Consider the following 20,708-nt stretch of genomic DNA (forward strand, 5'->3'; position numbering starts at 1 on the left):
GCCCCGCCCCTGCAGGCCCCACCCCGAAGGCCACTCCACCCCCACCCCCCCGTCCCCGCCTCGCCTCCGGGTACCGCTCCGAGTCAAGGGCGGGGGCCTGCCTGGAAGTAGGCGGGGCTTGGCGTCCCTCTGCCCCGTGCACTAGGGCTCTCCTGAAGTCTCAGTCTGCTGTCTTCCGGGGTCTGAAGTCTCCTGGGACACGGTGGGGGGCTGGGAGAAGGAGGAGAGGAGGTGGGAGCTTGACCCGCCCTTCGCTCCCCCCAACACACACACGCACACGCTCTTGCTCACGCCCAGGAGAGCCTGGGTGTGTCTAGGAAGCAGTCTTGGTTTCCTCGTCCCGGCGGGGTCTTTTCCAATCCCTCTCCCCTCCCCTCCCTTCCGCCCTCATTCTGACTCTCTGCAGGCCTAGGTAGAGCCCGGTAACCTTCCTCCGCCCGCACCAGTCACAGGGGCCGGCACAAGAGGAGCACCAGGTGGGTTCATGAAACCTGTGGCCGAGAGTAGGGTAAACCGAGGCTACCCGCGGTGGGCAGGGTGTCCGTGGCCAGCGGCCACTCCTGAGTGACCTTGGGGAAGTCCCCTGCCCGCACTCCTGAGTCTCAACATGGCCCAGTAGAGCGTGAAGCCAGCGGTTGTCTGCGCGCCAGGGCCTCCGACCTTGGCAAAGGTGGCGGAGAAGCCTTGTTCCAGCGGACCTCCCGCCAGGGGGAGGGCCCACGGTTCAAGCCTGTAACAAAGGAGTCTGCTGCCTGCCTCCGGTTCTCCATTCACTTACTGAGGCACGCGGATTCCAGGGAATGACCCACGTCACTTCCCCTTTCACGGCTGACAACACTGAGGCCGAAAGGCCCCATCCATAGACAGGCAGTGGAAATGCAGAAAGGATGGCCCACCAATGCTCTACTCAAGTCTGAGCTGGTGGGAGGCATGCCCCGTCCTGCCAGGCTGAAGAGAGATCCCCAGTGGAGTACACGGCGGGTTGCAAGCATTCCTTCACAGATGAGCAGGGTCTTGGCGGTTTTGTGAGTGGCCTGGCACATTGCGGTGGGCAGACAAGAGGTCTCTGGGCCTTGGGAGGAAGGGCCAAGGGCTGAAGAGTGCCCATAGCCACAGGTGGAGAGAGCAAGGTGATCCAGGAGCGTATGCTCCCACCACTTGGCAACAAACAGGGCAGGCAGGCCAGGCCCTGAGCAGGAGGGATCTAATCTTGTGCTGGGTGTCTCTGGGCCAGCCCTTCCCCCTCTCTGGGCCTCAGTTTCCTTATCTGTACCTGTAGCTGAGGGAAGGCAGTGCTGCCTGGGCTCAAGCAGGAAGAGAAGCGCCTTGTTGACTTCCTCCCCAGAGCCTAGATTTCCTGTTCAGCCACATCTAGGGGAATTGGAAGGCTGAGGGCTGGTCTTCCCTCACTCATTCCCCACTCACTGGGTAGCGTCACAGCCATTGCCAAGCCGTTTTACACCTGATAAATGGGGCATGACCTGCCCAGCCTCTCTCCCAGCGTTGTTGGTAATTTGTAGTGCCCGGTAGTGCCCAAAAGACAGCCTCCACTTGGTCCACCTGCCCTTGACCCCCTGCAGTACAGCCCAGGGCCCTTACCCAACCCCACCACAGATGTGCACACACCCACCTGCACCTCTCCTACACCCCCTGCACACATACATGACTCCACAGTCACAGGAATATGGTGGTGTGTACACTTACCTGTGTCACACGGACCCATCTGCTGTTGAACCCACTGGCAGGGCCTCCATATTGCATAACTTGGGTGGCAGCTCTGTACACGTGCATGTGTGCAGACTCACACTGCTCCATGGAGTGCGCACTGAGAGACCCAGGCATGCAGAGGCCAGTGCAGAGTGCATGTGTATTCCCACGTACTTGAGTGCCCTGGGACATAAACACATGCTGATGAACACACAGGTCTCACCCAGGCCCAGCTCAGCCCCAGAGCTATTCTGGGCCAGGCCCGAGGCCAACAAGGTCAGAGACTGCCAGCTCCCAACAGGCCCCAGCCACTGTGTCACAGGCCTAGGCCAGCCAGCCCCCAACCCCAGCCCAGGCTGAGTCCAAGATGCACTGGATCTCAGCCTGGCTCTGTGACTAGGGGGATCCTCGCTCCCTACCCCCTGCTTCCCCAGAGCTGAACCTTGAGCTCTGGGGTTTCAGGCTCCAGAAGAGAATGTCTACAGGATCCCCTGGCCCCTGCCAAATGACTCTGCCCACAGCTTCCAGCCCAGAGGCCCTGGAGGCTGGACTGGATCCCTACAGGAAACCCAAAGGAACTAAAAATAATACACAAGGGACAAACAGGATTCTGCAGGCCAGCGTTCATGCCACCATGCGTGGAGGGAACACTGTCTTCCAGGGAAGCCAGGCTGGAGAGCATGGGTGTCCAGCGCTCCGCCACCCCAGACCTGATGGGCCCAACTGGGAGTGGGGTGCAGGAATATATGGGGACCCTCATAAGAAGTAGAAACAGTACTGGACAGTGAGCAGAGCTCTGGGTTAGGAGCTGAAAACTGAGTTTGAGGCCCCAGTTCCTGAGTGACCTTAGGTAGGACACAACACCTCTCTGGGCCTCAATTCTTCACAAGTAAACAGGGGGAGGAATAAAAAGGTGGAAAAGGCTTTAGCTTTCAGGATGTCCCTCTCACTATGGTGTTTAACACTGGAAAACTGGAAACACGCAAATATTCGAGAATAAGGAACTGAATGAACCAAGTATAGTTGGGTTTCATACAATGTAATTTCACACTGCCTTTAACAACAGTGACAGCAATAATCATAACGACTTGCATTTACTGAAGGCTTGTAATGTGCAGGTGCCATGATACTGTAGTTATACCCATTTTACAGATGAGGGATTGAAGCTTGGAGAGGTTCAGTAGCCCACTAAGAGCTCACAGCTGTCAATATGACCATGACCCATAAGTCTCCATTTTCAGCTTTAATAACTTCATAAGTTATAAAGTATAAAACTACAAATTTACAAGAAACATAATTTGAAAGTTTCATTCCTTATATTTTCTTTATGCTAATTTCATCATGAATTTTGGATAACTTTAATTTTTTTCTGTCAAGTTTTGCCATCTCCAAAGGGCAAAAAAGGAAATTTAAATAATTAAACTTTCAAATGGTGTCTCTTGTAAGTTTGCAGTTTTATACGTCTGAGGTGATTAAAGCTTAAAACTGCACTAAGCCTTTTGGGCCATCTTGTTATTTTAAGTCAGTCTGACTCCAAAGCCTGCATGACAGTACTGTGTTTGGGGGATGTGGGGATCTAGGATGTTGTATTGGGAAAAAGCTCTGGGAAAAAGGTATATGATAAATAGCATACAGTGACATTGCAGCTGTGTTCAACAGCCTGCTGGGAGGTAAAGCACACTTGGAGCAGAGGCCACATCAGGGGACACTGCGGACACACATGATTGTATTCCCTTTCAGATTTCTTCACTGGGTTTTCCCTACCTTTTGGTTGGAAAGAAGCAACGACACCCTCCCCTCCTGGGCTGAGCTGTCCCATCAAGGAGAGCCAGCTTGTACTCATCACTCCCATAATCGTTAGATCATATAATCCTCCCATCAGCTCTGTGATGAGAGTCTTGCCCTCTGCATTCCATAGGTGAGGACATCAAAGCAGAGAGGAGTAATGGTTTACTCAAGGCCACTGTCAGGCTCACTAACCTCAGCCCAGTCCAGCCAGGCTTCTCTGACCCCATTGTCCCTGGCTGGTCAGTGTGGCTCTCCTAACAGATGGCCTGAAGAAATGGCGGGCAGAGAGCTGCAGCAAGTGGTTTGCCTGACGAGGGCAAGCCTGGGGAGTGTGGGGTGGCCCAGCCCACCCAGTCCCCATTGCCTGACGAGGGTAAGCCTGGGGAGTGTGGGGTGGCCCAGCCCACCCAGTCCCCAGACTGCCACCCACTGTCAAGGGTCTTCTCGATGGACCAGCTGTCCTTTGCCAGTGGTTTTCTCATTTTCCTGCCTGCCCTGTCATCTCCTAGCCCTGACGCCTGTAGGTATCCACAGCTGGCCCCCTCCTCTCTGCTGCAGCCTGCCTTGGTCCTTGCCCATCTACGGCACCACCAGGCAGGAGACGCAAAAGACTCTGGATCTACAGGGTCCCCAGTTCTGAGGGCAGGCCCAAGGCCCAAAGCACCCCAGCCTGCACAGGTCTCCACTGGTGCCCTTGGTGATGAGGAATGCAGGGGTCCAACACCTGGGCTGCTTCTCAGATTAATAATAATGGAAGGAAGGAAGGAAAGGAGAGAGGGGGAGGATGGATCAGAGGAGTCTCCCTATCGCAGGCCTCCCCACTCCTCTTCCAAAGTCCTCCCCAGGTCTCCACAGCTCCTCCGAGCCTCCCTCCCTCAGTCCCTGGGTTGTCAAGGCTCACTCTGAGGTCAGGACCAGAGTGCAGTGTGAGCCAGGTTCAGTGTGAGGTCAGGGTCATGGCTCAGACTGGAGTGAGAGTCAGAGCTCAGGCTGGAGCAGAGGCTGAGGATCAATCAGAAGCAGAACATGGTCCTCCAGCCCTTCCAGGGGGAGCCCACCCTGTCCTGTGGGGTCACAGATGCTGGCTCCTTCAGGAACCTTCCATCACACCCGCAGCTGGCTACTCTGACCATGCCATCCCCTGTTCCCCCTCTCCCTCCCCCCTGCTCTGGTGTCCAGGGTGACCAGAGCTGCCTCTGGGCAGGAAGCCAGCCCAGAAAGCGCAGGATATCCCCGAGCACCTGTCACCATGGCAACCTGCCTGCCATGCCATTCCCAACACCCCCAATCTGGGTCCAGTACAGTTTTTCAAATTCAGAACGTCAGAATGGGAAGGGCCTCCTAGATCAGCAGATTCCAGCCCCTCCCTTTTGTCCCAAATGAATAAACTGAGGCCGGAGTGGGGAAGGGAAGGTGGGACCTGTCGTTCAAGGACCTGACCCCATCCTGCCCTCCCTCCCACCCACTCCCGGCCCTATGTCGGTCTCGGTCGGGTTAGGGGAGTGCGGAGTCTGGAGTGTGATCTCCGCAGCGGGGCGGGCCCTCCACCCAGAGTGGTGTGGGAGCGGGCAGCACAGGAACCAGACACCGACAATGAATAAATGATGCCCACTCGCAGCCTGCCTGAGACCAGATCGCCACCGCCGAGCGCCGGCTGGCCCGGGGGTTAGTCACCGAGCCAAGGCGGCCCGGCAGGCATCCCTCGGCTCCCCTTGACCTGCTGCCGAGCTGCGCGGAGCGCGCGAAGATGGCGGGGCAGCGGCTAGGCGCGGGGCCGCTCTGGGCGCTGGGCGGCGCCGCCCTGGGGGTTTGCCTCGCGGGGGTCGCCGGGCAGCTGGTGGAGGTGAGGCGGGGCGGCGCGGAGGGGCTCGGGGTGGCTGTCACCCTCCAGGCAGAGGGTTGGGGGGCGCCTTACTGACCAGCAGCTGATTTTTCCCTTCCTCTTGCCCTAGAGGACCTGACTTAATGGGGAGACACAGCTCTATCCCACGTGCTTCCAGGCTGTGGAGGAGACCCAGCCCCCAATCTTAGTGTCCTTGGTCGGATGGGAGGGCACAGCCTCTGATTTCAGGAACATTATTCTGATGGGGGAGACTCACCCTGACCTTAGGGATTCCCGGTCTGATTGGAGATACAGCCGGGCATCAGCGAGTGTCTGATGGGGGACACTCAGCCCCTATTCTAATCTTTGGTCTAGTGAGGTCGAAGGTGGTGGGTGGGAGGCAGGAGGGTGAGGACATCCTTCCTAGAGCAGCCATGTGTTGAGTTAGACTCCATGCTGCACACTAGGCCCTGGAGGGGAGGGGCAAGCAGGGCAGGGCCCAAGGACTCAGGGTCTCACTTGGTCCTGGTGATAACTGGGAGCTAGCAAACGTTTCTGAGCGGGCAAGAGTCATGAGTCCTGGTTTGGAAGGAGAATAAATCAGAAGAGGGCACACAGTTGGGAGAACTGTAAGGAGCTGCTAAGATCGCCCGGGAAGAGGTGAGGAGGACGGCTGGGGGGTTGGCCAGGAGCCTGGCTGGGGCCAGGGAGGGAAGGGTGGGGGCCATCTGCAGCCTCCTTGGCTGGCCCCTCTGTACCCCATTCCTGCTAAGCCAGGAAGGGGAGTCAAAGAGGCTGACCAGACCCAAAATTCTGGAGCATTAGGCTGGAGGGAGAAGGCCCAAGAGGCAGGACAAGGGAGGAGTGGGGTCAGAGCCTTGTAGGCAGTGGCAGAGTGGAGACAGCAGGGAAACAGAAGTGTAAGAGACAGCCAAGCACCCAGGAGAGCCCTCAAGGGGCAGGTGCTGCGGGACAAGATGGGAGAGGGAGAACAGGGCACTTGTTCCGTGGGGTCTGAGGGGACACAGCCCTGAACTGGTGGGTCTGAGGTACATGGAGACAGAGCCCTGCACCCCCTGTTCCTGCTGCTGACCAGGGGGTGTGATCAGAAGGCTAGGCTGGAGTCAGATGTCAGCTCTAGTGTCCCTGTAAGGGGAGCCAGGCTGGCTTGAGCCCCATGGAGTGTACTTGGTCCCCTCACCAGCTGCCCTGAGGCCTCAGGCGCAGAAACTGAGCTGGTCTGGCTGTAGGAGAAGCCTGAGCGTGGGGGTCAACTCACTTCTGAGCCAAGGATTCTTCCCTCAGCCCCCAGGAAAACATCTTCTCCCAGCCCATCAAGGGAAACTGCATTTCAAGTCCATCTGCCTGCCATCTGCCTACAGCCTGAACGAGGCCCTGGCTGAGTCCAGGCGATCCAGGGAAGCACCAGAAAGATGAGCAGGGCTAGGGTCCATGGCACCACCCACCCCACCCACAGGTATCACCCTCCATCAGCCTGTGAGGTTCTGTTGGAGGCCAGGCCTCCAAGCTTGAGTTCAGACCCCTAGCAGTGCCCACAAAGAGATGCCCAACTGTTACCTGTTTCCCTCTACCCAAGACCCCTATCAGGGTGTCTTGAACAAAGCTGGAACAAGAATGTGTAAGAAGTGAGCTCTTGGCTGCCCAGGCTCTGAATCTGAGACCTTTACCGTGGCCCTCAGAATCTTCCAGTTATATAACCCAACTGGGCTAACACACTGAGCCTTAGTTTCAGGGAACCCTGCCACTGCCCAGACCTTGGCCCTGACTCTACAGATGGGTGCCCAACCACATGCATGTGTATCCAACCGCACGTGCCCTATACCCACAGTGCCCAGCCCTAACCCCATATGTGTGCCCCAACCCCACACACATGGGCCAGACCCCACAGACATGTGTCTGAGCCCGCAAATGGGTCCAGGCCCCTGGGATGATGCTGAGGAAGGATATCTTGTCAGTTTTACCACTCAGGTTGTGTAGAGAGCTTCCCAGACACTGCTGGAACCATCCCACTCAGATGGAGAAACCGAGGCCTAGAGAAAAGAAGTCTCCTACCCCAGTTTGCCTTGGTTAAGAGAAGAGCCAGGAATCATGTACCACTCCTGGGCACACAGATCCTCTGGGTTACCTGGGACAGGTTGCTGATCCTCTCCAAGTGTCCCCAATACATGCTGAAGGGTGGTGTCCATTAGATGAAGAAGTACCTGGCTTTTGGTAGGTGCCCCATCCATGCTTATGCACCAGAGGAAAGACTGGACAGATGGTTGAGCTGCGGGTTGCTTTTCCTTCCCAGAGAGCTGGAAGAGACTCCTCATGTCTGTCCTTATTTGGTTAATCAGGGGACAAGGCACTGCACAGATGCCCCAGAATCCCCTCTCCCTCCAAGTACTAACCCCCATCCACACCCCTCAGCCAAACTTGGTGACAGAGATAGGGTCATATCCCTCTCAGCCCCACAGGTCATGTATAGGTCTTGCTCCCACCCACCAGAGCAGGGCCATGTCCCCTCAGACTCCCAGGACAGGGTGGTGTCCTACTGGGAAGGTGGGAAGTGGCGCGCTGTGCTCTGCTCACGATTGCTCCAGCCGTGCTTACAGCTTTTGGCCTCCAGGTGTCGCTACTGCACTTCAGACATATTATCTAGACCCGTTTTGTGAGGATTCTGGCCTAGCCTGGTCAGAGGCGGTGACTCAGGTAGGACAGGTGACTGCTGAGGCCACCTGGTGGGAGTCCTGGTCAAGTAACAGAGTCACGGAGCCCTGACTCCAGTTCCACACCCCACCCCACACTGGAGGTACATGTGAACAAAGTCCCACAGAGACAAGGCCTTGTCTCTGGCCTTGGTCCTGAGACCCCATCTGCCAGTGTGGAGGAGCCCAGGGCCAGAGCAGGAGGAGAGAAGGGCCCTTGAACCTGACTGGGACAAGCCATCCACCTTTGCCCCTTGGGCTTTGGTTTCCTCAAGCATCAACCCTTGCACTCCAAGTTCCCAGCTCCATGGTTCTGGGGCTTTACCCTCTTCCCGTTCTAAATCTGGAACCTCCCAAGGTCTGAGGCATTGTTTATGAACGTCTAAGACACTTGCTTCTAGGAGATTCTGAAATGTTAGGACTGAGTGAGTGCTTGCTGAGACCTGGGCCTCTCTCGGCCCCGTCCCAGCCCCTGGCCTCTGCCTGGCTCATTCCACTCTCTCCTGACCCACAGCCCAGCACGGCCCCACCCAAGCCCAAGCCGCCCCCGCTGACCAAGGAGACGGTGGTGTTCTGGGATATGCGCCTGTGGCACGTGGTGGGCATCTTCTCGCTCTTCGTGTTGTCCATCAGTGAGTAGCTGCTCCCCCCATCACCGCCCCCTGCCGCTGCCACAACACAGCAGGAGCCCGGCACCGCCTCATCACCCCTCCACCCCCCCGCTCCACCCCCAGGGGCTCAGAGCAGCAATTCCGGGCAGTGCAGGCAGGCCAGGCGCCCACAGGAGGCCCGCTGTGGTTTCTGGCACCTCCTGATCCACATAAAGTCCCTGTGGAGGGCTGACAGGCCGGTGGTGACCTGAAGTATTCTGCCCGACCGGCGATGCAGCCACACGGCAATTATGGTAATTACAGGGGACTCCACTGAACCAGGACGAAGACGTGTCATTTTTCCCTATCGTTGGCCTCCTCATGCTTTTTCTGCAGTTTGGCCAGCTTAAAACACCCACACCCAGGGGCCCCAGCAAGGCCACCCTTGGCTGCAGCTCAGCCCAAAGGCTCCCCAGACACCCAGCAAATGTGGCTCCCAGGCTGCAAACCCTGCACTGTCAAATACCATTTCCCTGGAACGACTCACCTACCTCAGTCAAAAGGAGGAGACCCCCTTCCTCTCTCGGACCTGGGAGTTGCTTGATGCGAAGTCGCAACAGAAGCCGGTTTGGCATGCTCCCTTCAGTTGTCCTTCCAGAGTTGGGGTCTGGAGTTGGGGAAAAGGGGGCCGAGAAACGCCGACTGGATGGCAGAGGCCGCCAGGGTACACAGCAGAGTCTGACAGAGGTTCCTACAGGCCAAAGGGAGGAGTGGGGCACAGGCAGTAAAGAGAAAGAAAACACACTCCCCCAGCGAAGAGTTCATGGAGGAGGGGTCCTCCAAGCTGTAGATAGGTAGGATGGATGAGTGGTTTTGTGTTAGGCAGCTGGAAAGGCATTACAGGCAGAGGTACAGTGTGGGCAGAGGTGCAAGGAAATGGTCTCCACACAGGTCTCAGATAACCCCCATAAGACGTTTACTGAGTGCACCCGGGTCAGGGGCTAAAGGAGCATTTAAGTCCTAGCTGGAGCTAGCCTGGGGGCAGGGCTGACCAGAAGGGCCCATCCAGATGCGGGGGCTCCAGGGGAGGCAAGGACCTCTAATTTGCATGTGCTTCTCCTGGCACCAGAAGTGCCCTTCCACGCCCCCATGTCTTCCCGGCTGGAGTGGGAGCAAGAGCCTGCATTTTGTTCCTAGCCACGGCCAATGATCAGTCAGGCTTCTGAGTGGAGGCCCCACAGAGAAACAGCTGTGGCTGCAGCCCCAGCTCATGTGTCCAGAGAGGGGAATAACCCCCAGTACCAAGAGGCAGGGTTGGGGGAGGTATCTGCCCTGCAGGGGCCACAGGAGCAATCCAGGGTGCAGGTCCAAGGAGCAGCTCTGGGGCACCCCAAGAAGCAGGGATGAGGGCACCATGGGGCCTCAAGACACACAATGGTTTCTCCAGGGCTCTGCTTGGCCCTAGATGGTAGAAGTACCTGGGGCCACATAGGAAAGTTGCAGTGTCAGGCCCAAAAAGGCACTTGGACCTCAACCACACAGACTGACTTCCTCTCCTAAACCCATTTCCTAGAGAAAGGTAAGGGATAGTCCCAAAGGCCTCTGAGCAACAGTTTAGCATTTGTTACCCTCTATTCAGGGCTCTAGGGAGTAGGGAACGCCATCTCTTGGGGAGGAAACATCTTTCCCACTTCCCTGTCTGCTTGGGCCTAGGTGGTACAGCTGTTTGTGGAGCATCACCCCCAGAACCTTGTGGAGAGAGCTGGAGTTGGATGGGGTACCTCTTCGGGGTCCCCTCCAGCCTGGGGACTCCTATCCCAAGCCCCTGCCTGGGCCTGGAACTCGATCCAAGGAACTTTGTTTCTCTCCTCTTTGAAGAGAAGCAAACAGGCCAGGCTGGGTGGGGCAGGCCTGGAGTGAGGGGCGGTGCTGGAGTCCTGCTCTGACTGCCAATAGCTGTGGCTGAGCTCCCTTTAAAGCCCAGGCCTCCAGCCTTTGCAGAGAGCATGGGCATGGTCCTGAGGAGGCACCTGGTGGGGTAGCTGGAAGAGGTGGTCCAAGCCAGTAGGGTGGAGGTCCAACCTTGGACCTCTGGCATACAGGGGTCTGGAGAGGACCAGAACCCAGGTTTTTGGGTAAGAAAGGCAGACCTACTGCTGGGACCCTTGCACAACTAACCCCCCACCATGTGTTCCTGGATGCTGTTGACACCCCATCCATTTATTCAGGAGTCCAGTCCTGTCCTCAGCCACAAAGGCTTTGAAACCATCTCATTCATTTGTTTTCTCTCATTCTGTGAGTCTGGGGGAGACTCAGTGGGACCACAACATTGGCTGAAGGGGTTGCACAAGATGACCCCAAGGGGTGCTCCAGCCCAGGCCACATGGGTCTGATCTATCTTCCCCAAAATAGGCCTGACTTGTCTGCCTGGCCCTCCTGCCCCTAGGAGTCTGTCAGGAAGTTATGTCTGGTCATCTGATTTATAATAGGAAGCAGCTCCATCCCCTCCCCTGAGGCTGGGGCCAAGGTGGTCAGACTGTAGGGGCCTTAGAAAAATAAACTCAGTCCAGCCGGGTCCTGGCAGCCCTGCCCTGCCCATCCCTAGACAGGCCAGCTCCATGCCCTGGCCAGCTTGCATGGGCACAGCTGCCCTGAGCCAGAAAACCACTCCTGGAATAACCCTGTCTAAGGTGAACGCGCCGGGGCAAGGTCTGTGCCCTCTTTCACGCTCTCACAGCCAGGAGCAGCCCTGGCTTCTCCTCAGGGAGGTTGAGGAGGATGCAGCCATGTCCTCCAGGGTCTGAGGTGCTCTCAGGAGCCTGGGGAGGAAAAACTAGGATGCACAGGAGCCCAGAGGCCTGGGTTAGAAGCACAGGACACCCTCCAGGAGGCTGTAGCTTGAGTCATGGTCCAGCCCACTGCCTGCCCTCCAGGACCTCTCAGTCTAGTCAGAAAGACCCACCAGAACCAGGACTGGTAACACAATATACGGGGCCAGTGCAAAATGAAATTGTGAGCCCCTCTGTTCAAAAATCATTAAGAATTTCAAGGAAGTGACAGCAGAATAACAAACCAAGCACAAGGCCCTCCTGAAAGTGGGCCTACTATGTGAAGCCAGCCCGGCTCAGGAAAGATATTTTGAAAATCCCAGGGCCCACAGGGGTTTTGTCAAAATGTGGAGCCTCCTGAGAGGGTCTCTTGGGTGGGACACACATAGGTAGATGGAGACAGGCCTGAAATTTGGGAACCATTCCTGGGGTGTCTGAGCTCTGGCCCTTGCCAAGCCTGCTCTGTTTCCCCGTAGTTATCACTCTTTGCTGTGTCTTCAACTGCCGCGTGCCACGGACCCGGAAGGAGATTGAAGCCCGGTACCTACAGCGAAAGGCAGCCAAGATATACACGGACAAACTAGAGACTGTGCCACCCCTCGATGAGCTCACAGAAGTCCCTGGAGGTGAGCAGGCCTGGCCCCCAGCCCCGCCACCCTCCGACTCTGCCACACTGGCCAGTTCCTCCATCCTGCCACCCAGAGTTGCCCTATTCCTCCCCTCCACCTGGTTCAGGGAGGGGACCCAGCCCTGTTTTTGGAGACCAGAGCAAAGAAATGGGTCAGAGTGAGGCAGGGAAAACAAGGAGCTATTCTGCAGGTAGGAGAGGTTTGGAAGGAAGAAGGAATGAAGGGCTGGACTGGGAGGCTCTGGTGCAGGCCCTAGGACCCTGTCTCACTCCTGTTGCACCCTTTTTCCTCTGCTCCACAGGTGATAAGAAGAAGAAGAAGAAGGACAGTGTGGATACAGTGGCCATCAAGGTAGAGGAGGATGAGAAGAATGAGGCCAAGAAGAAGAAAGAAGAGAAATGAAGAGAGCTTCCTGGAGGTGGAGGCTGGGGCTAGCTGGCCCTGGGGCTCATAGTCCTGGCCAGAGTCCGGACATCTTAGACTCCAAGCTCATACATGGACCATAGAGGTTGCAGAACACCCTCTCCCTGCTCAGAGGGGGTTGCTGAGGCCCAGGACCCTGTCCTAGAGCCTACTGGGGCAAGGATATGACTTCACTAGGTGTGCTGCCTCCCAGCCTGGACTCCACTCCTGTCACCCCATCCAAGTGGCCACTCAGCAGAGGTGGTCTTGGGCCACTGTCCCTCTGTAGACCCAAAGTGGCCTCTACCCACCCATACATGCCTCTGTCCCCTCTTCTGCCAGGCACAGCAGTGGCTAAAGGGGTAATGGGATGTGGGTTTCCTTCTGGAAGGGGATGGCTGACCCGGATGGGCTAGATATGAGGCCACACCAGGCTGGCCATGAGGAGAGAGAGGGTCACTGGGGGAAGCAGGGGCAGCAGAAGGTTCTCGAACTTAGCTGGATAGCAGCTCTGGTGATGAGGGGGCTGCCCCAAGCCTGGCAGGGGTTCTGTCCCAGGGCAGTGAGCAGAGGGAGACCAGAAGCAGAACCCCCAGCATAGCAGATACCGAGCTCTAAGCAATGGGTACACTTGTCTTACATGCTGTGATGCAGCTGAGGCTGCTGGAGGGCCTAGCATGAGGCCCATGGGCTCAGGGCTAGGGGCTGCAGGGGTGCAGAAGGCTGAGGCCAGTGGGCCAGAGAGAGAAGGGCCCCATCTTGGGAATACAGGGAAAATTTGAGAAGCCAAGGGGGACTTTGGGTTTTTCTGCTGGCCCTTTCTAGGCTCAGCTGTGGTAGCAGGTGTCAGCACCCCAGGAGATCACCGCAGAGGGCAGTTAGGGATTGAGGTAGCAACCAGCCTTCCACGTGCTGAATATAACAGCCCAGAGCTTCCTCTTCCATTCTTAACAACGGTGCCTAAAAGAAGCACTGCTAGCCAGAAGGTGAAGGCTCAAACTTGACCTGGGGACTGAATCCTTGGGGAGGGGAGATGCAGAGAAGGGTTTCTAGATGGCAGCGAACATCCACTGAGGTACTCAGACCTGGGCCTGGAGACTAAGGAGACACCGGAGATCTCCGAGCCAGGGGGAGCTGCTGGCAAAGCTGACGCTGACTCTGCAGCCTGCAGAGATTTGTAAATAAAGCTGAGTGCCTTCTCATACCCGAGTGACCTGAGATGACCCCTCAGGATGCCCCATCCCTGGAGCACTTATGTGGAGGGTGATGCAGTGATCGATGATAGGTGGTGTAGGCCAGGCTGACGTTCCCTCTCCTGACTTTTCTCCCAGCCTGAATTCAGATGAGCTGGAGGGAGAGGTGGTGGCCAAGAGGCAGAGGGTCAGCTGCAGCCAGTGGGGCCTAGCCCTGAGGCAGGGCAGCAGGACCAGGGAGGAAGCTGCCTGCTCTCCACTTGCCTCTGCTCCACACCCTGGGTTTCAATAAGTGGGTGCTTGGGACACAGAGGAGTCAAACCTGGATTCTGATCTGGACCTGGACCATTATTACACAAGAAGAGGGAACCAGGCTGGCATGGGGGAAGGAGCATGGGGTCTTACAGCCATGAGGGAGCAGAGAGATTACAGAAGGCCCTGCTGTGGAAGCTGAGTACTCACTGCGCCACCAAGTGGGAACCCTGACTCTGCCCTTGGGCTCCAGCCTATGGGCTTCTCATACATATGGCTGTGGCAAAGATCATTCTACTCATACAAGCCAGAGCCCTCCTGTTGGCTGGGCAGCAGAAGCCCAGAGGAGCAGGAGCCACTATAAGTCAGAGAAGCAGCTGGTAATGCCTGGGGTAAGTCCAGGCCCGGGCTACATCTGCCCTGCCAGCTGCCTCCCTGACCTCTGACCTGGGCCTCCACTAGCCCTTTATGGACAGGCATGTCTGATGATGGTGGGGATAATATCTGATCCCAGTGGGCATCTGCCCCAGCCTCCAGACAGGGGACAGGGCTGGAAGGTCAAAGTCCACTACAGTGCTTCAGGGCAAAAACAGGGTATGTTCCAGCCACCGGCCAGAAGATGGGCCAAAGTCAAGGAGAACACACTTACCTCCCCAGCCCAGACAGAGCTGCACCCTTATTCCCAGCCTCACATTGCGTCCTGGCAGCTCCAGCTTCAGCCTGACTCTCCATCATCTGACCCCAGTATCTAGGCCCTCCATCATCGGACCCCAATATCATCCCTACACACTCCCTCCACCTTCTGTGGTAGCCACCCTGAACCTTTGGATGGAGGCGGATCCTGGGGCTCTGTACTTTTCAGTATAAACTGCCCATCCCACCCCTGTCTGGTTTTCTCATCTCCCACTGGAGCAGGCCCAGGAAGGAGGAAGCATGGGGAAGAGAAACATTTAATTGAGCACCTAGTCTCTGCCCTGCCTTATGAGGCTGTGAGAGCTGCACAGAGGGTGAGGAGGGGCCTGGGCAAGGGAGGGTGCACCCAGAGACAACGGCACGAGTGTCAGAGGACAGCGAGGAGGTTGAGGGGCAGCAGGAGTGCCAGGAGCAGGGCCCTGGATGGGGCTGGCAGCGTCTGCCCATTGAGGCGTTCCCACTACTGGCAGGAGGAGATGTGTAGGTAGATGGGCAGGGCCTTGCTCTTCTTGCAGCCTGGGCCCCAGCTCACCATTCCCACCAGGTACCATATGCTCTCCACAGGACAGGCCAAGGGCTCACCACTTATCTCTTGTGGGGAGGGGTGGGGGAAACAAAAAAAGGAGGCCAGATGTAGTCCAAGGGAGACTTAATCCAGCTCAGGAAGAAGCAGGGTGCCCTCACATCAGACCTTCCCTGCAGCCCCCGAGTGTCACATAGCTGAGGGGGTGCCCTTGAGGTCCTGACCCAGGAGACCTTCCTCAAAGGGCTCCACCTCCCATCTCTCTCTTGCCAGTTCTCCATCCCCCATCTCTTTAATACCCACCCTCCATCTTCCCACTGCCTCCCATTCTTCTCCCTCATCTCCAACCTCCATCCCCTCTGCCCATCTCTCTCACCCCAACCTTCATCTCTTTCCTCCCAATCTCCATTCCTCATCAAGTCTCCCCTCCCCCATCTTCCTATCTTCCCCCTCAGTCAGCCCTGCTCATCCCCATCCCCTTCCCCACCTCCCCGCAGGTCCTGGCTTCCCTGTTCCCCCAGCCCCATTCCTGGCCAGGTGCCCTTGGAGGCAAGTGAGCAAGGGGGAGAGATGCTCACATAGCACAACTGTTCCTGTTGACGTCCTTTGCAGAAATCACCTGGGAGTTGATGATCTGAATCAGAGGGGATTTTGGAGAACCTGTGGTAGAGGCTTTCACACTCCGTGCTGTTTAGGATAGTGACTTCCTTATCCTGGATGGTCCTGAACTGGGGCCACACACCTGTGGGACAGGGGCCCCCATTCAGGCTTGGCGGTTTCGCTCCTGCCCACTGCCGCCAGCTTTGTGTCCATCTTCCCTTTGTTCTTCGCCACTCCTCTAGCCCCTTCTCCTTGCCACACAGCAGCTCTGGAGATCTCTCCAGGCATAGGCCACCCACCACTCCAGTTGATGCCTCCCAAGGGCCCCTTGACATAGAGACCTTGGGAGCAGGCTACCCATGATCTGGCCTTGTTGGACCTGGTCTCACATCCTGCAGAGTACTATCCATTGAGTCCATTCTGATCTCAGCATCTTGGCTCTTGTGTTCCTTCTATCCCCAAAGCCTACCAGGCCCATCTAAGGTCCAAATCCTGCCTTTTCTTCAAGCTTTCCCCAAAGGCCTACTTCCTTCTCTAAGCTTCCCTAGACTCCCCTCCGTGGGTCTCAGGCACTCTTTACTCCCCTCCCTGTTCTCTCAATTGTATCTCTGTCCCTAGTCTGAGCTCCTAGGGGACAGGTGACTTCCAACCATTCCCAGCCATTCCTCAGATAGGCCATGGAAGGCATGACAAAAAGCCACCCCACCCTAGGCTGGAGACCCTGTGGGTGCTTTCAGGCAAGCTGGCTCTGTGAGGCCACAAGGAAGGGCGCCTCTCTTGTGGGAAAAGAATAGGGGTTCCCTGAAGGAAATGGACATTCCTAGGGCTCATAAGGAAATGGTCCCTTGGACGGCCCTGGGACAACACTCCCGTCCTGCCCTTCGGGCTCCTAAATTGGGATGATGAGGGATTGAGGGCCACTGCTGCAGGAGGGAGTCATGAGTGGACCCTCAGTGACTCCCACCTTCTGGGTGCAGATTGCCCTTAGCCAGCCACATGGGATCTTCTGGGGAGCCTTTTACAGACACAGAATCCTGCTCCTCTCACCTTGGCTGTTCTGCTTCAAGACACGGATGCCCTGGGATTGTGTGCAGACAGCAAGATACTACTCTGTGCCCCCTCTACCTTCAAGGAAGTCCTATTTACAACCCTGGCCTGGGTCTGAGGGTTCAAGGGCAATCTGGGTCCCCTAAGGCCTAAATGGCCATGATACATTCACTGCTGAGACCCTCAAAGGGAAAGAGACCTCAGAGATGAGAGCCTGATGGGGGTGGGGATGGGGTCCCTGGGGGAGGTGTCTCAGAAATATCTGCCCACGGTAGACCCTGGCCTGCACCCAGGTCCTCTCCCACACCACCCACCCTGCTGTGGGGAGGCTCCGACTCACCATCAACCCTGGGGAGTCCCCAGCCTGTCACAGTGCAGAGGGCGTGGTCCTTTAGCGCAGAGTCCAAGCCAGGCAGGCAGATGGGCCAGACATACTTGTTGTAGTTGAGTGGCCGCTCAAGCTTAAGGAGGGCAATGTCATTGGCCCGGCCGACCCCGGACCAGTACCGATGGGACCGATAATGGCTGTTCACGATGACATGCTGCGCCAGGACGTCGACAGTAGACTTGGATATCTGGTCAACCCATGGACTCCCCACCCACACTGAATAGGTAACATCACTCCTAGGGGAACAGCAAGGAGAGTCCTCCATCAGCTCCAAGAACCCCACCCCAGCCTGCACCCCCTTCCCTCCGCCACACTGTTGCACCCTGAGCAAATCCAGGTAGGCCACCCACCTGCTTCAAGCCCCAGAGCCCACTCCTCACAACAGATGTGAAGGGGGCCCTGCACACACACTGTGTGGTCCAGTCCTCACAACAACCCGTCATTTTATGGAGAGGGAAAATGGGGCTCAAGTGACTGACTCAAGGCTACACAGCTAAGAAGTGTGGAGCTGGGACGTGGACCCAGTTTTCTCTGGCTCCAAACTCTGGACTCTGTCCAGCATCCCATGCTGGGCCCTGGAAGTGACAGAGACCTTGTGCAATCAGCGCTGCCTTGCCCTCCAGCCTACTTTCTCAGCGTGTCCCTTAGGCTTGGAGCTCGCTTCTCCACTGGTCAGCCCTCATGGCCAGATGTGACCCTCAGGCCGCTCCCTGGCCCCAGAACATGGGCATGCCCACTCTCTCATTCCCACCCTGACCAGACTCCCCTGTGAGCATCTATCTTCTTGTCTGTCTTCCCCAGCAACCTGAGAGGAGTGGTGCAGCCCTTTTCTGCCCCCAGTGCCCAGGCCAGGCCTGGCTTCAAAGAGTGCCAAGGCTGTTGGCTGAATGAAGGAAGGAATGAGTAAGTGAAACAAAGGGTGTGGAGCAGAAGAATTAGGACATTCTTTCTGCGGATAGGAGGAAGGAGGCCTAGACAGTGGCTGCAAGCCTCCGTTTCCTATCTATGGAATGACTGCACAGGACTGGAGGGGGCCAGGTGAGGGGAGGAAACCCCCGGCTCCCAGGAAGGAATCTGCAGGACTCATCCCCCACCTGCTCAGAGCTAGGGTGAGGTGGGGCTAGGACTATGGTGTCTGCCACTGATGGGCCAGCTGGCAAGATGACTGGGGCCCTGGTGGCTCCAATGACTTTCCACCCATCCATCTAGGCCCCGACTCACTGGATCATGCAGTGGGCCACGGTCAGCACCCACTCGGAGGCAATGAGGGTGCCTGCACAGATATGTGCCATTGGCCCGCACACTGACCATCCACGGTCACCGCCGAGCCATGGCCTCCGGATCCCTGAGGGTGGTGTCCCGCTCATAGGAGAAGCCACAGGCTAAGGAGGAAAACGAAAGGAGCCTGATAACAAATGGGCCCTTCCAGCTACATCCCACAGCACCTCTCCCTCCTCCTCCCCTCAGCCTGATCTCCCACCTCTCTAGATGGCCTGCACCCATCCAATGATTCTCCTTCTTCATTGGTCATCACATAATGATGTTGTTCACATGAGGACTGGGGTCTCCAGCCTCAGAAGGGCCTCAGCACTCCCCAGGTATCCCTCTCTCTGGTCCCACAGCTTAGGCCCCAGGGCGTTCCCAGCTGACCAGCCTGGTGCGCCACTAGCTCCTTTGTCCTGGTCAAGCAGACATCAGCTCTGGCCAGGCCCTTCACAAACCCATCTGTGTTTCCATCTGGTTCCCTTACTTCAGCCAAGGAAGACCCCTCCCCCTCCTCTAGGATCCTTCTCCTGTGATTCAGTGAGAGAAAGGCAGGTGACCTAAGAGAAAAATGGGTAGTGTGCAAGAACACATACATCTGAGGACGAAACCCCAATAGCAAACAAATGCAGAAGCTCTTCAGCCCCATTAGTCCTCAGGGAAGTGTGGACTTAAGTCACAGTGAGGTTCTGCTCACCACCACCTGCCAGGCAAAACTAAATATCCCTGATAACAAGTGTTGGTGAGGAGCAGGGCCCCAGACTGTTCACTCACTGCTGGAGGGAAGGTCAATGGGTGCAGTCACCCTGGAAAAGATTTTACAGAAAAAGTTCTTTAAACTGAAGATGCACATATCTAACACCACAGCAGTCCCGCTCCTACGTGTTCCAAATGGACTAGAGGATCGTGAGATCAATGTAAGTGGGCTGTCACCAGCGGCTGTAAAGGCTAACGCAGGAGAGAGAATAGCACAGCAGGGTGCAGCTGGGTCCTGTGTGTGACTTTCTGCGACAGTTAAATTCTGTGCACTCAGTTCCAGGATGAGAAGTATTTCTTATGTGGGTCTTACTTCAACATGCTTGGAAGCCACTGATGGAGAGAATGCCTTGTGGGTGTGCCCCGAGACACACAAGGGAAGGCTCCCTGAAGCCATGCTGGAGACCCCCTAAGGCCTTGGCTGGGAGCCTGGATCAGGGACTGGGCCGGATGGAGAGGTGCTGTCCCCATAGACCATCAGGGAGGCAGGACATGAGCACACCCCAGGCTCCCCCCACCTTCCTTGCCTCCTACCTCGACAGCATGGGAGGCCTGGCCCACAACAGGTGCTCAATAAGCACTGGTAAAAGGAAGGTCCCCTCTCACTCTCCGTGCCCCTTCTTCCGCTGCCCCTTAAGGTCCTCAGGCTGCTTGGGCACCCTCCTCCCAGTACTCACGGGAAAGGAACTCATCCACGTCGGCTTTAGAAGCAGAGTATACTGCAGGGTCCTGGGCGGCTGGCTAGTGGCAGCCTGCCGGGGGAAGCGACGTCCGCCTGAGGGACAGGTGGTACTGGGGGCACAGGGGGCGTCAAGGTCGGTGGGGGCATCCGTGGACAGTGCCCCCGGCACTTTGCCAGCGCCCAAGCAACCTGTGGAAGGACGCAGAGGATCAGAGGTGGAGGCCAGGCCTGTGGGAGGAGCGGAGGGGCGGCACTCGCAGGCCGCAGCAGCAGCAGCAGTAACAGCAGTAGCATCAGCAGGAGCCCGGCGTGGGCAAGGGCGGACGTTCGGGGGCTGCGGGGGACTGCGCCAGCCGGCCAGCGCCCCACACCAGAGCTCCATCCCCGAGAAGCAGCGAATAAGCCTCAGCGCTCCTCTTGCGATGCCGCTCCCGGGGCTGGCCCCACGACGGCGCCCCCCATTGGCAGCCAGCGGCAGCTTCTTTGGTGTGGTGGGCGCGGGTGCTCCCGACCCCGTCCGCGCGGCGCCCCCCAGTGGCCCCCCCGCGATGGTGCTCCTGGTGTCCCAGCCGCCCTCTGTCTGGCTTGCTGGTGCTCAGGACTGCCTGGCTTCTGGCCACGCCTCTGCCCTCCTGGGACCCCGTGTCTCCCAGTCGGCCTGGCCCAGCAGTTTCCTGGAGTCCCTTAACCTCACCTCGGCCGGTTCTTGCACCTCCTCCTCCGGCAGCCCACTTCCATCCCTACCCGGTGAGATGAAGGCCCAACCCCTGGGGCTGGCATCCGGGATTTCCGAGCCGTCCCACCTGCCCTCCAGCCTGGTAATTACGGTGGGGCCTT

At 57.4% G+C, this 20,708-nt stretch overlaps 2 protein-coding genes and 1 long non-coding RNA gene across 4 annotated transcripts; 1 reads left to right on the forward strand and 2 right to left on the reverse strand.

Moving 5' to 3' along the window:
• Nucleotides 1–59: 59 nt before the first annotated feature.
• On the reverse strand, nt 60–9,111 carry LOC137232360 (uncharacterized). The gene is made up of 3 exons (XR_010946996.1): nt 7,464–9,111; nt 1,705–1,890; nt 60–210 (listed from the first exon to the last, which is right to left on the reverse strand). It is a non-coding gene; the product is annotated as an uncharacterized lncRNA (long non-coding RNA).
• On the forward strand, nt 4,755–13,676 carry TMIE (transmembrane inner ear). 2 transcript variants are annotated; one of them, XM_067754139.1, is made up of 4 exons: nt 4,755–5,338; nt 8,540–8,657; nt 11,920–12,069; nt 12,374–13,676. In XM_067754139.1, exons 1-4 carry the CDS (start codon nt 5,243–5,245, stop codon nt 12,472–12,474), a joined length of 465 nt encoding a protein of 154 aa, XP_067610240.1. In that variant the 5' UTR covers nt 4,755–5,242; the 3' UTR covers nt 12,475–13,676. The 2 variants fall into 2 exon arrangements, with proteins under 2 accessions (XP_067610240.1, XP_067610239.1); XM_067754138.1 differs by lacking the exon at nt 4,755–5,338 and having other exon boundaries at nt 8,423–8,657.
• PRSS50 (serine protease 50) lies at nt 9,129–20,333 on the reverse strand. The gene is given in 6 exon segments (XM_067754137.1): nt 9,129–9,282; nt 15,714–15,877; nt 17,123–17,406; nt 18,392–18,552; nt 19,867–19,905; nt 19,908–20,333. Coding segments are annotated over 6 exon segments (1,185 nt in total). The 3' UTR covers nt 9,129–9,171.
• Nucleotides 20,334–20,708: the final 375 nt, after the last annotated feature.

This window comes from Pseudorca crassidens, chromosome 10 (assembly GCF_039906515.1).
Source record: "Pseudorca crassidens isolate mPseCra1 chromosome 10, mPseCra1.hap1, whole genome shotgun sequence".
Taxonomy (NCBI): Eukaryota; Metazoa; Chordata; class Mammalia; order Artiodactyla; family Delphinidae; genus Pseudorca; species Pseudorca crassidens.